This window comes from Bos indicus x Bos taurus, chromosome 1, assembly GCF_003369695.1.
Source record: "Bos indicus x Bos taurus breed Angus x Brahman F1 hybrid chromosome 1, Bos_hybrid_MaternalHap_v2.0, whole genome shotgun sequence".
Taxonomy (NCBI): Eukaryota; Metazoa; Chordata; class Mammalia; order Artiodactyla; family Bovidae; genus Bos; species Bos indicus x Bos taurus.
In genome coordinates, this window is record NC_040076.1 from 135,470,564 (window position 1) to 135,486,931 (window position 16,368).

Here is a 16,368-nt window from a genome sequence, read left to right on the forward strand (position 1 = left end):
ATGCACGCTTCTCTGCCTCGGCTGGGCACGGGCAATGCGGTGCTTTTTCTGGGGCAGGCATGAACTGAGGCCATTGGAGGGGTAGATAGGGGCAGGACCAGGGCCAGGTGGCCCTGTGAAGAGACTCAAAGGGACAGGGACGACAGCTTGGAAAAGAAAAGCTTGCCCTTGAGAGTGGTTTCCTGTATCTCAGGGGTTGGTGGATGGACTTGTTTTGTGTGGTTTCAGAGGGCAGAGGTTAGAACCAAAGAGTGTAACTTACAATGGGAAAATTACAAGGCCCCCAGGAGAGCTGGAAACAGCCACAGGACAAAGGGGCTACGTGGGCAGCACAGGGGTTTCTCACCCCTGAAAGGACTGAGGGGGCACCTGGATGATGTCTGTGTGTGGGGTGGGGCTGGGGGGAGGGCAGGCACAGTAAGGATTCCTGTGAGGCCATCAGAAGAACTCTTAAGAATTGAGATCAGGTGCATGGGGGAGACATGAAGGCAGCCCTTCACTGGGACATGAAGGGTCCCAAGTGATTGCATCAGGTTCTTTGTGGAGACGTCAGGGAGGAAGAGGGCTTCCCCAGTGGCTCAGCCAGTAAAGAATCTGCCTGCAATGCAGGAGACCTGGGTTCAATCCTGGGTTGGGAAGATCCCTGGAGAAAGGAAATGGCTACCCACTCCAGTATTCTTTATGGAGAATTCCTTGGACAGAGGAGCCGGGTGAGCTACAGTCCAGGGAGTTGCAAAGAGTCAGACACGACTGAGCAACTAACACTTTCACTACACTTTTTTCAGGGAGGAAGAAGCCCCTGGAGTTTTCAATATAGGAGTGATGGTGGGAGTGATGGTGGCAGCAAGGGGGCGCTGGTGGCCCGCTATTGTTGTGGTCTAGGGGAGCCCTTCTCCATGTACCCAGTGGGAGCAAAGGCAATGACAAGGTCCACAAAGCACCACTTCACACCACTTATGGACAAGCAAAATGGGGAGGAGCCACAAAACAGCTAAATTCACATGTAACTTGTAAGCCTCAATTTAGTTATAAGAACTGTTTTTGTCAAGGCTACTAGAACTTCCTGCAAAATAAAAACTTCATCTTTTCTTCTTTCATGAGGGAAGACAGGAGGAGGAGAAGAGAGCAACAGTAAGGGCGACGGAAGAGAGGTTGGGGGGAAGGCTCCAAGGGCTCTGCCACTTGGAGGCTGTCGGTTTGGAAGCACCAGCTCTCACCTTGCGGGGTGTTGGTGTCACGTGGCTAGAGAAGAGAGCAGGCAGGGTAGTGTCATGACATGAGCCCTGGGCTGGAAGATGGGTGCTCTGAGCTCACATTCTAACCCTGACTCTCATGAGCTCTGGGGTCCTGGGGAAACCATGTCCCTTCCCCAGCCTGGTGTTTCTTTCTGCAAAATGCCGAGTTGGACTTGACTCCCAGCTCCTAGGAGTTGTGCCTTTATGATCAGTGGGCATCTGAGCCATGGCCTGATGAGCTAGGGGCCAGGAGTGGGATAACCTGGGATTCTTGTTCTGCTGCCTTCTCTCCTGGGGTTCTGGGAACTCTGCAGACCACTTGGTGGGGACTGCCCAAGTGTGGGGCAAAAGAATTGTGGGGATGGGCACGCTGCTGTGGTGGTGGGTGAGGGGAGAAGGGAGAGTGTGAGGCACTTACAGCAGGAGGAGATGGGCACGCTGATGGCGAGGATCACCCAGGCGATGTCCATCTTGCTCAGGCAGATGGTGGCTCTGTGCTGGGGTTTGTCCCCTTCGGCCACATGGGAAATGTTCCCCGCTGTTCCAGGCTTCCAGGTCCCAGCGGGGACCAAACGGTTGAGGAAGTTTCCTGTGGCTGTGGACACCACTGTGGAGAGGGGACTGGGCACCCTGCCCATCATGGTGGGTGTGGGGGTGGCCACAGCTTTCTCCTCGGCTTGGGAAACAGTGCTTTCTGAAGCCCATGTTGGGTGGGCTGGGGCCTGCGGGGCTAAGGATGTTCCCTGAGGAAGCCCCTCGGAAGGGACTGAGACACTGGCATCAAAGGCAGCCTGGATGGGCCCCGTGGTGGCTGCGAAGACCCCAGAGTTGGTAGACGGAGGTCTGCTGGTGCCGGGGGTGACAGTAAGCCAGGAGTCACTGTGGCTGGAGCCGTCCTGCGGGTCACCATGGGGGCGCTGAGAAGGCACTGGAGCACGCTGTTGACTGGCAGGGGTGCCTGAGGCTGCTGTGGCATCTGGCTCCCCTCCTTGGCTGGTGAAGGTGGAACCACCCCCTTGGTCTGCCCTGCTAAGGCTGGGCTTGTCCTCCACAGGCACTAGGGGGGTGGTGGGTGGTACCCACGAGGTCCTGCTGGGCGCTGAGGTTGCAGCCACTGTCTGGGGCTGTGGCGAGGAGGAGTAACCCCAGAGCGGGTTCCTGGGGGTGAAGGTGGAGGGGTCAGGCTCCACAGACCCTGTGAAGTTGCCTTTGTAAATCTGAAAGATTTTCCCCAGCGGCCGCTTCTGCCCCAGATGTGTGGAGCTCTGGTTTCTTCCCCGCTGGCCGTCCTTCCTCCCAGCATGACCACTGGGTGCAGCGGGGATAGGGCGTGGTGAACTGCCGGCTCCCTTTCGGGAAGAGCCAGGGGGCCTGGGGGGCCTGCGTGTGGTAGCTCTGGAGGGGGCTGTGGGGGGACGGCTGGTGGCTTCCCCTGGCTTTGTCAGCAGGATGGTGGGCGCAGTTTCGCCTGGGGCGCGGCCCTCTGAATGGGAGGATGTGGTTGCCATGGCAGCAGGAAGTGGCCCTGTGGACAGGGAGCCTTCAGAATGGGGGGTGGATGCCGTCGCCATGATGGTGGAGATGGTGTTTGTAGGAGGGTGTCCATCTAGATGGGGTGTTGTCGTTGCCATGGGAGCTGTGGCCTGTGAGGAGGGTCCATCAGGATGAGGGGTCGGTGTCACCACAGAGGCAGGGGTGGCCACCATGGAGGAGTGTCTGGTAGAACTGAGGGATGCTGTCACCATGGTGCCTGGGATGGTGCCTGAGGGGGAGACTTGAAGAGATTCCCTGGGAGATGGTTCCTGGGCAGCAAATACCAGTGCTTCAGTCAGCGCCAAGGTCAGGAGGAAGCCTTGAGAGGGAGACAGAGAGCAGAGGTGAAATCCCGGGAGCAGCTCAGCCCTGTGCCTTCCTTACCCATGAACCTGAAGCATCTGGGAACTCCAGGGAAATGGTGGGAGGATCCCTGAGGTCCCTGTGCATCCCACACAGGACCATGGGGACGGGGATATCTATCAGGTTGGTTCCACCCAGCACCCCTCCCAGAGAGAACCCACCCACAGGGGAACCAGAGACAGCCAAACCAGCCAGGCCTGTCCTTTCCCAAGTGCCTCTGAAATGCCTCCGCCCTCTGCCCAAGGGCAGATGCTCAGACGGGCTGGGGGAGGAAGCCTTGTGGCCCCTGAGTGCCTGCGGACCTTCTGCACCAGGGAGCCGTCCAAAGTGTGACCACAAGGAAGCCAGCAGCTCTGTGTGAGCCGCCCTGAGTCACTGAGCAGGGCTGGGTGGGCAGAGCTGACCAGCACCCACGCCTTTTCAGACTCCTCCATTTATGAACTAGACACAGTGCTTGTTCACGCCCACCCACCAAAGAGTTAAGGAGGGTCTACCCCCTCCTTGACCCTGGAGACACAAAAATGAACAGGGCCTGGGTGAGGTCATATAGATCCACAAACAATCCTAAAACAAGGCAGAGACATCTCGGTGCCTTTGGTGACCAATAGGCAGAAGCGGACGGGATTCAGAGGGTGACCAGATCTGCTGCCCATAAAGTACTTAGCACAGAGCCTGCAGGAGAAGGTGCGGTGCATAAACATCAGCTGGTTGTATGGTTAACTGCTTGTTCTATGTACTCACGAGGCTGAACTCTGGAAGATCACTGGTGGTGCCTGGCCTTCCAGAGTAGGAGAAGCCCTTCTGAGCATTGACAGAAAACTATGGACTTTGCATGATGGTGAGTGTGTGTGCTTTTTGTTCACTGAGAAAAATGCACAAGGACAAAAATCTATACACGTAAAAACGCTTCTAAAGATGTGTGGATTTTATTAATCACAACAGCATGTGCCCATCTTTAAAAATAATACCTCAGATCAATGTGATATGTAGGATCTATTCGGATTATAAACGTGAAGACTGGCCACCCTGTACTACCCACGGGCTAGGAAGAGCTGCTTCCTACCACCAGGGAGAGCTTGACAGACCTCTACGGTCCGATTCTGACCTGAGACCTCCCCCGTTCACAGGAGCCCCCTGCTCAGTCACACTCATGCCCTTCCTTCAGCGCTGCTAGCCGCCAAGACCAGCCCAGGTAGAGATGAGCCTCTGACTGGTCAACCCTCTCAGGGCCTCCCTCCCCCACAGATTCCAGCAGGATGAACAGTCAAAGCAGGGGCCCTGGTGGTGATGCTGGGGAACCTGGGGTGGTCAGCAAAGCTGGCAGGGGAAGACAGGGGCTCTGGTGAGTTTCTGGAAACAGAGATGGGGAGGAGACCTCCTGACATGGCTTCAAAGCAAGGTTCAGGGTCACCACTGAGGCCTCCTCCAACTTAGGGGAGGGGATGGGGTTTGGGTCAGTGCTCCCTCACCCTGCACATCTAACTTAGTGGGTGGGGGAGGCTGAGGGACGGCAGATGGAGTAGAGCCTATAGCAGTCACATCTCCAGGACCAACAGTTCTCCCTAAACGACAGAATTTCTCCACACTTTCATTCATAGTTTAGCCCATATACCAACAGTGTTTTCTCCTTATCTGGGTCAATCCTAAAATCTGGCTACTGAGCATCACTCTGGCCCTGTCTCTCATGCTTGACTGAACCCTCGATTTAACCACCTGATGGGGCAGGAAGTTGAGGCTGAAGGCGATTAAATAATGTGTTCAAAGCCCCTCAGTAGAGAAGTATGTGACACCGGGGCATATCCAAAATGCACAGAGTTCCTGGTCACCCAGCACATACGAGGCAGGAGAAAAGGACAGGAAGTTGCAGCTACAGAAGGAACCATGTGCTCAGGGTTGCTGCAGCCCCTCTCTGGCAGTTTAGCACCACAGGGACAACCTATTCCTAGAGCTGGTGGTTGTGACTGCTGAGGTTTTAAGGGACATTCCCTAATAGGCCTCTGTTGGCTCATGAGCACCCTGGTTCAATATGTGCTGAACACATTCCCCTCAAAGCCATATGTGGACACCCTGGCCCTAGCACCTGAGGGTGGAACTGTGTGTTAGGGCCTTTGAAGAGCTGATTAAGGCAAAATGAAGCTTATGGGGTAGGTCCTAACCCAATCTGAAGGGTGTCCTTATAAGAAAAGGAGCCCAGGACACAGATGCAAAGAAGGCCCGCACACAGACAGGCAGTGAGAGGCCAGCTGCCTGAAAGCCAAGAAAGGAGTCAGAGTACTCCAACCCTGCTGGCACCTAGATCTTGGGGTTCCAGCCTCCAAAACTGTGAGATGATAACTTTCTGTGGTTTAACCCCCTCCCCCCCCCCCCACTCCCGGCCGGTGATACCTTGTGTGGCAGACCCAACAGACTGATATCCGTGTCATACCTTAGAGATTTCTGAAAAATGAGAAGTGGAGACTGGGGCTTGTGTACAGGGAGTTTATTTTGGGAAGTGGCCCTAGGGGACAGCCGTGGGGGCCTGAGATGAGTGAAACAGGGAAAGTCAATCCTAGGGTAGGTTTAAACTGATCAGGGTGCAACTCAAATCTGCTGGGGGTCTCTGAGGAGCTGAGCACCTCTTGCCAGCAGCTCCCCTTCCCACTGCCAGAGCTGCTCACCCACCTCCTCACTCCTCCACGAGGCCCACCTGAGTGAGTCAGCGAGGCTCTGGGCAGGGGCTGTCTGCTCACACCTGTATCCGGCTGGTGGCTGCCACAACAGCTGGAGTTAATTAAATTAAGGGCCCAGAGGATTCCTAGGGTGGAGCACAGATGTGCTCCATACAACCTGAGGCCCATCACCAAGGACAAGGACACTGTTGCCTTCCAGCAGCAGCATCAAGGGCAGCCCAGAGTTTTCAGAGAGGCCCCCAGGGACCCCAGGGACAGGCCAGAGGTAGGAGAGGGGTAGCTCGGCCTCCAGGGGGAACTTCTGCAGCCTCTAGAGGCAGAGGGCTTAATGCACCCTGGTCTTCAAAATACTCAGGGAAAGAAATTCCCTTGACTTTCCCACCATGAACATCCCTGGGGCTAAAATCCTCCCAGGTGGGAAGTATACAACTGACTGGAGTTCTCCTTCCTGCAAGACTTTCAGGGAAGTAAACAGGTGTGCCCTTGCTGCAGCTCTTTCTAGATGCCAGCATCGCCTGAAGGTATTTTCACTCTAGGAGGACTGTTAGGGCCCTTTTTTCTTCAGATTTGAAAGCTTCGGTACAATGAATGGATACTGCCATCCTGGGTGCACAGGGTTTCCACCTAGAGGATGACATTTAGCTGTCACAGTGAGAAGGGCACTCGAAACAACTTAGGCCAGTCCCCTCATTTCACAGAAGGGGCAACGGAAGGAGTGAAGTGACTTGTCCAAGAACACAGCTGGTCGGGACACAGCCTGGATTACAGCCATCATTTCAAAGCAACTTTTCATTTGTATCATAAAACTGCTAGAGCATCGCAATGCCCAAATGCCTCCTTCAACATCCACAGTCATCCTCACTATGGAAATCGCCTCTCCTCTCTGGCACAAAAGGTTAAGCACTGAATGTAAAGGCTTACACCATCACAATTACTGCTCAAGGCCTTCAACCCAGGGCTCCCCTAACAGATGCAAATTTCCACTTCAGGCCCTTTGTGCTGGCCTGCTCATTCTCCTCCCCACAATCTGGGGCTACTGCCTCTTTGAATATAATTTGCATAGATTTGCATAATAGACTTTGCTGGCTCTAATTCCAAATATGTAGGCGAGACTATAACTAAAATCCTGCTTGATGTGTTTTAAATGTAGAACCAATTTTTAAAGGATGCCAGAATAAGGACAAGTGTAGAGGGTGGGAACCAAAGATTGATGGGTGCTCAGATGTGGCAGGAAGGCCTCCTCCTACCTGCAATTCCAGTGCCCAGTGATCCCAGGACCCAAGGGAAGGAAAGGCCTTCCTCCTTCTGTTTATTTGGTTGGCTGCCGACAGCCCATATTGGGCATGATATTTGCATCTGGTAAAGGCAAGGAGGGAATTGGTGAAGAGAGAAATGACTAATCTGTGCTGAGTGCTTCCTGCCTGCCACGTGCCATTTGAAGGGCTGAGTGTGTTCCTGACACATTTAATCTTCATAACAACCTGATGAGGCAGGTACTGTCATTAGCTCCCCATTGCAGCCGACGAAAAGCAGCACAGAGAGGCACAGGAAGCTGCCTCCTTCCACACAGCCTGGGATAGTGAGCTGTGATTTGAACCTGGCAGCCTGGCCCCAGAGTCCACATGCTCAACCATGTTCCCTCACCATTCTGCTCTGCATATTCAAAAGCAATGGTTCAAAATCTTTTGGGAGTTGATTTTCTATTACTGATTTTTTGACTTTTCTTTCTTCCTACTTGTTTTCTTCTAGCTCCATTTCAGGGCTCTGTGTTAACATTTTTAACAAGTTAGTTAACTTTATTTTGCAATTTAGCTTCTGCATCAGATGTTTCAACAACAACAAAAAAAGAGAATCCATGCTCACCAAGTTTGACCATCATGAAGTCTGTTTTCTACATGGGCAATAACATACATCTTGCCAGGAAACAGGCTCTTCTCATTTCAGTACTATTGTCTTTTAATTGGAAGGGGCGCTAAGGCTCCCTGCTATCTAACTCCTTCACTGACAGATGAGAAGGCTGAGGCCCAGTGAAGTGGAATCCTCACTCTGGGCCACATACTATGATGCACCAGCCCACAGGGCTCTCTTCACATTACTATGGGTCTGGTATTCTAGTGCTCCATCCTCTGGACTTCTTTTAAAAACAAAATCCTTTTGTTTTAAAGATCAAAAAGCTTGTCATTCCTAAGAGCATGGTTTCTGTCGATGCTCAGAAATAAATGCGCATCACTGACTTTAGGGTAAGCTGGGTGACTGCTCTGAAGAGGTACTCATGCCTGTGACCTTGGGCTTCTTTATGAAAGGCAGACTTTTTTTTTTCATAAAGACAAAAAGGAGTTTGGGGGTGTGTATCTTTGCTGCTACTCCCTTCTCAGGCAGACACTTTCCAAATGTTTCCTCCTATCAAGTCCTGCTGGTGACATGCTTCAGGTCACAGAACTTAAAGCACAGAGGGTTCTGCTTAGTTCTGAGAGACACCTGAGGCCATCACCTGGTGGGTTCCAGAACTGTCTGGGGATCACTGATTCAACAGTTGCACTGATCAGATCCATGACTCTACTGAGAATTATTGCTCCGAGTACAATCTCTAGAACACATGTGAGCAAGAAAACCACATGAGATGGGCCTAGGTGACCCAGACACTCCTACGGCCTCCAGCTAACATGAATTCACTTCGTGCTGCAACTCTGAAGCTAACAGATCACAGCTTTCTATCAAAAACATGTGTACTCACATGTGAGCACACACACACACAAGCTCCTCTCCTGGTAGCAGGAAATAAGAAGAATGACAAGCGTGAGAACTCCAGTCATCTCCATGGCAATCAACAGTTAAGTCATTCATCCGAAGTCAAAATGGCCATCATGTAGCAGTGTCAGGATTTAAACACAGTTTCTCTGATCCTGGCTGCTCGAAACCCTAGGTACTGAGAAAGTTTTGATCCAGGAAAATGTCCTACGCTTTATGAAGACAGGCAATGATATAACAATAGTAGGAGCTATGATGACCACAGCTACAAAACAAACATTTCCCTCCAAGCAGAAACACTCGGCAACCACACCACCTTTCATCTTCAGCTTTTGCTCCTCTGCCTTAGTCACTCAGTTTATTTGGGGACAAGCATTTTCTAACTAGAACTCCTCTTGGGTCTTGAAGCTATTGCTAGAAGCCCCTCCTGTGTGCCTGTAACCACCATTCCTACCACTGATCCAACCCCCATCTCTCTAAATGGAAATGCCCAGTGTCCTGTTTCAAATGCCCACTGTCTGAACTCTAAGCTGCCAGAGTGCAGAGACTGTGTCTCCATCAATGATATTTCCCCATATCTAGTCCAGTACCTTCAGTTCAGTTCAGTTCAATTGCTTAGTCATGTCCAACTCTTTGCGACCCCATGAATCGCATCACGCCAGGCCTCGCTGTCCATCACCAACTCCCGGAGTTCACTCAGACTCATGTCCATTGAGTCAGTGATGCCATCCAGCCATCTCATCCTCTGTTTGTCCCCTTCTCCTCCTGCCCCCAATCCCTCCCAGCATCAGAGTCTTTTCCAATGAGTCAGCTCTTCTCATGAGGTGGCCAAAGTACTGGAGTTTCAGCTTCAGCATCATTCCCTCCAAAGAAATCCCAGGGCTGATCTCCTTCAGAATGGACTGGTTGGATCTCCTTGCAGTCCAAGGGACTCTCAAGAGTCTTCTCCAACACCACAGTTCAAAAGCATCAATTCTTTGGCGCTCAGCCTTCTTCACAGTCCAACTCTCACATCCATACATGACCACAGGAAAAACCATAGCCTTGACTAGACGGACCTTTGTTGGCAAATTAATGTCTCTGCTTTTGAATATGCTATCTAAGTTGGTCAGTACCTTAGGTACCTTAGCCACAACAAATCTTTGCTGAAGAATGAGAAACTCTCCTAAATATCCAAAATATAAGAACTCATACAACTCAATTAGCAAAAAACTCCAAATAATCCGATAAAAAAAAATGCTTGGAGGGTCTGAATAGACATTTTTCCAAAGAAGACATTCAGATGGCCAACAGGTACGTGAAAAGGCACTCAGTATCACTAATCATCAGAGAAACACAAATCAAAATCACAATAAAAAACACAAATGATATATCTCTTCACACCCATTAGAATGACTATAATCAAAAGGATAAGAGATAACAAGTGTTTTACGGATGTGGAAAAAAGGGAATCTTTGTGCACTGTTGGTGGGAATGTAAACTGGTTAGAGCCCACATGGGAAATAGGATGGAGTTTTCTCAAAATATTAAAATAGAAGTAATATATTATCTAGCAATTCCACTTCTGAGTACGTATCTGAAGGGAACAAAAATCACTATCTTGAAGAGATATTTGCACCTCCAAGTTCACTCCAGCCTTATGTACAATAGCCAAGACATGGAAACAACCACAGTGTCTACTAATGGATGAATGGATAAAGGAAGTGTAGTATTACACACACACACACACACACACACACACAAAATTACTCAGCCACAAAAAGAAGTAAATGCTGCTATTTGCAACAACATGGATGGACCTTGAGGGCATTATGCTAACCGAAATAAGTCCGACAGAGAAAGACCAGTACCATATGATCTCACTTACGTGTGGAATCTAAAATAAAAATCAGGGCTTTCCTAGTGGCTCAGTGGTAAAGAATCTGCCTGCCAATGCAGGTGACGCAGGTTTGAACCCTGGTCTAGGAAAATCCCACATGCAGCTAAGCCTGTGTGCTCCAACTGTTGAGCCTATGCTCTAGAGCCTGGGAACCGTAATTACTGAGCCCATGCTCCGCAACTACTGAGGCCCATGCATGGCAACTAGAGAGTAGCCCCTGCTCACCGCAAACTAGGGAAAAGCCCGTACAGCAATGCAGACCCAGCATAGCCAAAAATAAATAATTAAATAAAATTATAATAAAATAAAAATTAAACTCATAGAAATACAGAACACGTTGGTGGTTACCATAGGTGGGGAACAGAGAACAGGGGAAATGGGGGAAGGCAGGCAAAATTCCAGTTATAGTAAATAAATTTTGGGTATAATGTATAGCATAGTATCTATAGTTCATAATCCATGGAGAAGGGAATGGTTACCCACTCCAGTATTCTTTCCTGGAAAATCTCACAGACAGAGGAGGCTAGTGGGCTACAGTACTTATTGTACATTTGAAAATTGTTAAGAGAGTAAATCTTAAATGTTCAGTACAGTTCAGTCACTCAGCCATGTCTGACTCTTTTGTGACCCCATGGACTGCAGCATGACAGGCTTCCTGTTCATCACCAACTTTCGGAGCTTTCTCAAACTCATGTCCATTGTGTCGGTGATGCCATCCAACCATCTCATCCACTGTTGTCCCCTTCTCCTCCTGCCTTCAAACTTTTCCAGCATCAGGGTCTTTCCCAATGAGTCAGTTCTTCACATTAGTTGGCCAAAGTATTAGAGTATCAGTTTCAGCATCAGTCCTTCCAATGAATATTCAGGACTTATTTCTTTTAGGATTGACTGGTTGGATCTCCATGCAGTCCAAGGGACTCTCATGAGTCTTCTCCAACACCACAGTTCAAAAGCATCAATTCTTCGGCACTCAGCTTTCTTTATAGTCCAATTCTCACATCCATACATGACTATGGGAAAAACCATAGCTTTGAGTAGATGGACCTTTGTTGATAAAGTAATGTCTCTGCTTTTTAATATGCTGTCTAGGTTGGTCATAGCTTTTCTTCCAAGGAGCAAGCATCTTTTAATTTCATGGCTTCAGTAACCATCTGCAGTGATTTTGGAGTCCAAAACAATAAAGTCTTTCACTGTTTCCATTGTTTCACCATCTATTTGCCATGAAGTAATGGAACTGGATGCCATGATCTTAGTTTTCTGAATGTTGAGCTTTAAGTCAACTTTTTCACTCTTCTTTTTCATTTTCATCAAGAGGCTCCTTAGTTCTTCTTCGCTTTCTGCCATAAGGGTGGTGTCATCTGTGTATCTGAGGTTATTGATATTTCTCCCAGCAATCTTGATTACAGCTTGTGCTTCATCCAACCTGGCATTTCACATGATGTACTCTGCATATAAGTTAAATAAGCAGGGTGACAATATACAGCCTTGACGTACTCCTTTCCCAATTTGGAACGAGTCTGTTGTTCCATGTCCGGTTCTAACTGCTACTTCTTGACCTGCCTACAGATTTCTCAGGAGGCAGGTCAGGTGGTCTGGTATTCCCATCTCCTTCAGAATATTCCAGTTTGTTGTGATCCACACACTCAAAGCTTCGTTGTAGTCAATAAAGCGAAAGAAGATTTTTTTCTGGAACTTTCTTGCTTTTTCAATGATCCAACAGATGTTGGCAATTTGATGTCTGGTACCTCTGCCTTTTCTAAATCCAGCTTGAACATCTGGAATTTCTTGGTTCATGTACTGTTGAAGCTTGGCTTGGAGAATTTTGAGCATTTCTTTGCTAGCATGTGAGATGAGTGCAATTGTGTGGTAGTTTGAGCATTCTTTGGCATTGCCTTTCTTTGGGATTGGAATGAAAACTGACCTTTTCCAGTCCTGTTGCCACTGCTGAGTTTTCCAAATTTGCTGGCATATTGAGTGCACTTTCACAGTATCATCTTTTAGGATTTGAAATAGCTCAACTGGAATTCTATGACCTCCACCATAGTGATGTTTCCTAAAGCCCACTTGATTTCACATTCCAGGATGTCTGGCTCTGGATGAGTGATCATGCCATCATGGTAATCTGGGTCATGAAGATATTTTTTGTTTAGTTCTTCTGTATATTCTTTCCACCTCTTCTTAATATTTTTGGCTTCTGTTAGGTCCATACTGTTTTTGTCCTTTATTGTGCTCATCTTTGCATGACGTGTTCCCTTGGTATCTGTAATTTTCTTGAAGAGATCTGTAGTCTTTCCCATTCTATTGTTTTACTCTATTTCTTTGCATCAATTACTGAGGAAGGCTTTCTATCTCTTCTTGCTATTCTTTGGAACTCTGCATTCAAATGGGTATATCTTTCCTTTTCTCCCTTGCCTTTAGCTTCTCTTCTTTTCACAGCTATTTGTAAGGCCTCCTCAGACAACCATTTTGCCTTTTTGCATTTCTTTTTCTTGAGGATGGTCTTGATCACTGCCTCCTGTACAATGTCACAAACCTCTGTCCTAGTTCTTCAGGCACTCTATCAGATCTAATCCTTTGAATGTGTCTGTCACTTCCACTGTATAATCATAAGAGATTTGATTTAGGTCATACCTGAATGGTCTAGTGGTTTTCCCTACTTTCTTCAATTTAAGTCTGAATTTGGCAATAAGGAGTTCATGATCTGAGCCACAGTCAGCTCCTGGACTTGTTTTTGCTGTCTGTATAGAACTTCTTCATCTTTGGCTGCAAAGAATATAATCAATTGGATTTCAGTATTGACATCTGGTGATGTCCATGTGTAGAGTCTTCTCTTGTGTTGTTGGAAGAGGGTGTTTGCTATAACCAGTGCATTCTCCTGGCAAAACTCTGTTCACTTTGACCTGCTTCATTTTGTACTCCAAGGCCAAATTTGCCTGTTACTCCAGGTAGCTCTTGACTTCCTACTTTTGCATTCCAGTCCCCTGTAAGGAAGAGGACATCTTTTTTGGATGTTAGTTCTAGAAGGTCATGTAGGTCTTCACAAACCATTCAGCTTCAGCTTCTTCAGCACTACTGGTCGGGGCATAGATTTGGATTACTGTGATATTGAATGGTTTGCCTCGGAAACGAACAGAGATCATTCTGTCATTTTTGGGATTTCATCCAAGTATGGCATTTTGGACTCTTTTGTTGACTGTGATGGCTACTCCACTTCTAAGGGATTCTTGCCCAAGTAGTAGATGTAATGGTCATCTGAGTTAAATTAACCTATTCCAGTCCATTCTAGTTCACTGATTCCTAAAATGTCAATGTTCACTCTTTCCCTCTCCTGTTTGACCACTTCCAATTTGCCTTGATTCACAGAGCTAACATTCCAGGTTCCTATGCAATATTGTTCTTTACAGCATTGGACTTTACTTCCACCACATATCACATCCACAACTGGGCACTGTTTTCTCTTTGACTCTGTCTCTTCATTCTTTCTGGAGTTATTTCTCCACTCTTCTCCAGTAGTCTATTGGGCACCTATTGACCTAGAGAGTTCATCTTTCAGTGTCATACCTTTTTGCCTTTTCATACTGTTCATAGGGTTTTCAAAGCTAGAATATTGAAGTGGATTGCTGGAGTTCCCTTCTCCAGTGAACCATGTTTTGTCAGAACCCTCTGCTATCACCCGTCCATCTTAGGTGGCCCTACATGGCATGGCTCATAGTTTCACTGAGCTAGACAAGGCTGTGGTCCATGTGATCAGTTTGGTTAGTTTTCTGTGATTGTAGTTTTCATTCTGTCTGCCCTCTGATAGATAAGGATGAGGCTTATGGAAGCTTCCTGATGGGAGAGTCTGACTGATGGGGAAACTGGGTCTTGTTCTGATGGGGGAGGGGGCCCATGTGCAGTAAATCTTTAATCCAGTTTTCTGTTGAGGGGGATTATAGGTCACTTTACATGTGTACATTTTCATAAATGTTACATATGTGCATTTCATAAATATTCTCATCATGTAAAAAAAATTATGCACTTTCACGCACTTTCTCTTTCAAGAGACTAAATCTTAAAAGTTCTCATCATATAAAAATTTGTAACTATGTGGGGTGATTGATGTTAACTAAACTTATTGCAGTAATCATTCCACAATATATTCACATTTTAAATCATTATGATGTAATACAATGTTATATGTCAATTATATTGAAATAAAACTGGGAAAAAAGAAAACTCTTCTAAATCAATCACTAGCCAGCTTTTATTTTCCAAAAATAACCACTGTAACACACCCCAACCAGCTTTCTCTTCCTAAATGTGACTTCAGCACTCCTACTGAAAGGTGAAGTCTGTTCCATTCCCTGGAATCTGGGTGGGTTTGTGACTATGGCTGAAGTGATGCTACATGATTTCTGAGGCCAGGTTATAAGAGATGGTATTGCTTCCTCCGAGTCCTTACTCTTGGGTATTCCTCTCAGAAGTCAGCCACCATGCTGTGAGGAAGCCTGAGCAGTCCATGAAGGAGCCCATCTGGAAAGGGGCTGAGGCCCTGGCCTTCAGTCCCAGCTTGAACTTCTAGATGAAGTCAGCGCCGACTGACTACTGCCAGCCAGGGCAGTGAGTCATCCTCAACCCTATGTGGGCTACCCCAGCTGAGTCCAGGTAGAGTAGAGACAAGTGATGCCCCCTAACTAGATTTATGAGCAAATGAATGATTAATGTTGAAGTTTTGAGGCAGTTTGTTAGGCAGTAATAATAACTTGAATATTATCTTTGTAGAAGTGAAATTAAAGTTCTTTCATTAAAAAACTCCTGGATTTAAACATCAGGGGTTTTAAGTGCTGGGGCTCAACAAGCTGATCTTGTCGTGGGTCCCTTACTTTTGTCTCCTGCCCAGATGCAAGGAAAGGGAAATAGCTCACTTCTGGGCTCCTTCTTCAGCATCATGATTTCTCTAATCTATACAATTCCCCCCCCCCTCCCGCCTCCGGAGAAGGGAATGGTTACCCACTCCAGTATTCTTGCCTGGAGAATTCCATGGACAGAGGAGCCTGGCAGGCTACAGTCCATAGTGTCACAGAGTCAAACACGACTGAGTGACTAATACTTTAACTTAACATCAAAGAAAGGAAGGAACAAATGCGTACTAACAGGGGCATGAAGTTCCTGGCATCTAGGTACCTTGTGGACCAGGGCACAGATGGAATGAGGTGGAGGCTAGCATAAGGTGACCATTCATTGAAGACATGAGTTCAAAGAGTATATGTATGTATATATGGTGCCTACATATTGAAGACATACATGACCATTTGCTTCAAGGGGCTGTCATTCTGGAAGGGAAGAGAATAATCTGTGACAGGGGAACAAACCTACACATCAAAGATGTTTTCTCAAAGGCCTTCTCCAAACAACAGGAGTCAAAGTTAGAGGAATGAAAAGGTCAGCTCAGTTTCTAATAAAAGAATAGGATCGTTAATATTCAGGAAACATCTCGCTGACATCATGGGAAAGAACACAACCGCATCAGTCCAGACTGCTTTGTACTCTCCTAAACTAAAAGCAAAAGACTCATAAAAATGTTCTATGCTTTACAGTAGAGGACCTGACAGACACTACCTCAGCCAAGTGATCAAGGTCATGGTGATAATATGCACCCTGGATATGAAGACAGCACTTTACCTCTGTAGCTCTCCTTTCCCAAACATATATCCCAGGTCTAATGATAAGAAAAACATCTGAAAATCCCAAATGAGGGACATGCTACAAAATATCTGACCAGTACTCCTCACCAAGGTCATCAAAAATAAGGAAAGTCTGAGAAACTCACAGCCGAATGGTGTCTAAGGAGACACGACAACTAAACGTAATGTGGAATCCTGGCTGGGTTCCTGGAACAGAAGAAGGACACTGGGGGGAAATGAAGGAGATGTGAGTAAAAGTTTGGACTTCAGTTAATAAT

The 16,368-nt window shown here is 47.5% G+C and overlaps 1 protein-coding gene across 8 annotated transcripts in view; it reads right to left on the bottom strand.

Annotated features, from left to right (window-relative positions):
* Positions 1 to 16,368, bottom strand: part of TMEM108 (transmembrane protein 108) — a 404,994-nt gene that overhangs the window by 12,919 nt on the left and 375,707 nt on the right. For all 8 annotated transcript variants that reach the window (XM_027545892.1, XM_027545854.1, XM_027545846.1 and 5 more), the window contains one exon: positions 1,654 to 3,087. In XM_027545892.1, the coding sequence (XP_027401693.1) occupies positions 1,654 to 3,087 (1,434 nt within the window). The remainder of the gene's footprint in view (positions 1 to 1,653; positions 3,088 to 16,368) is intronic.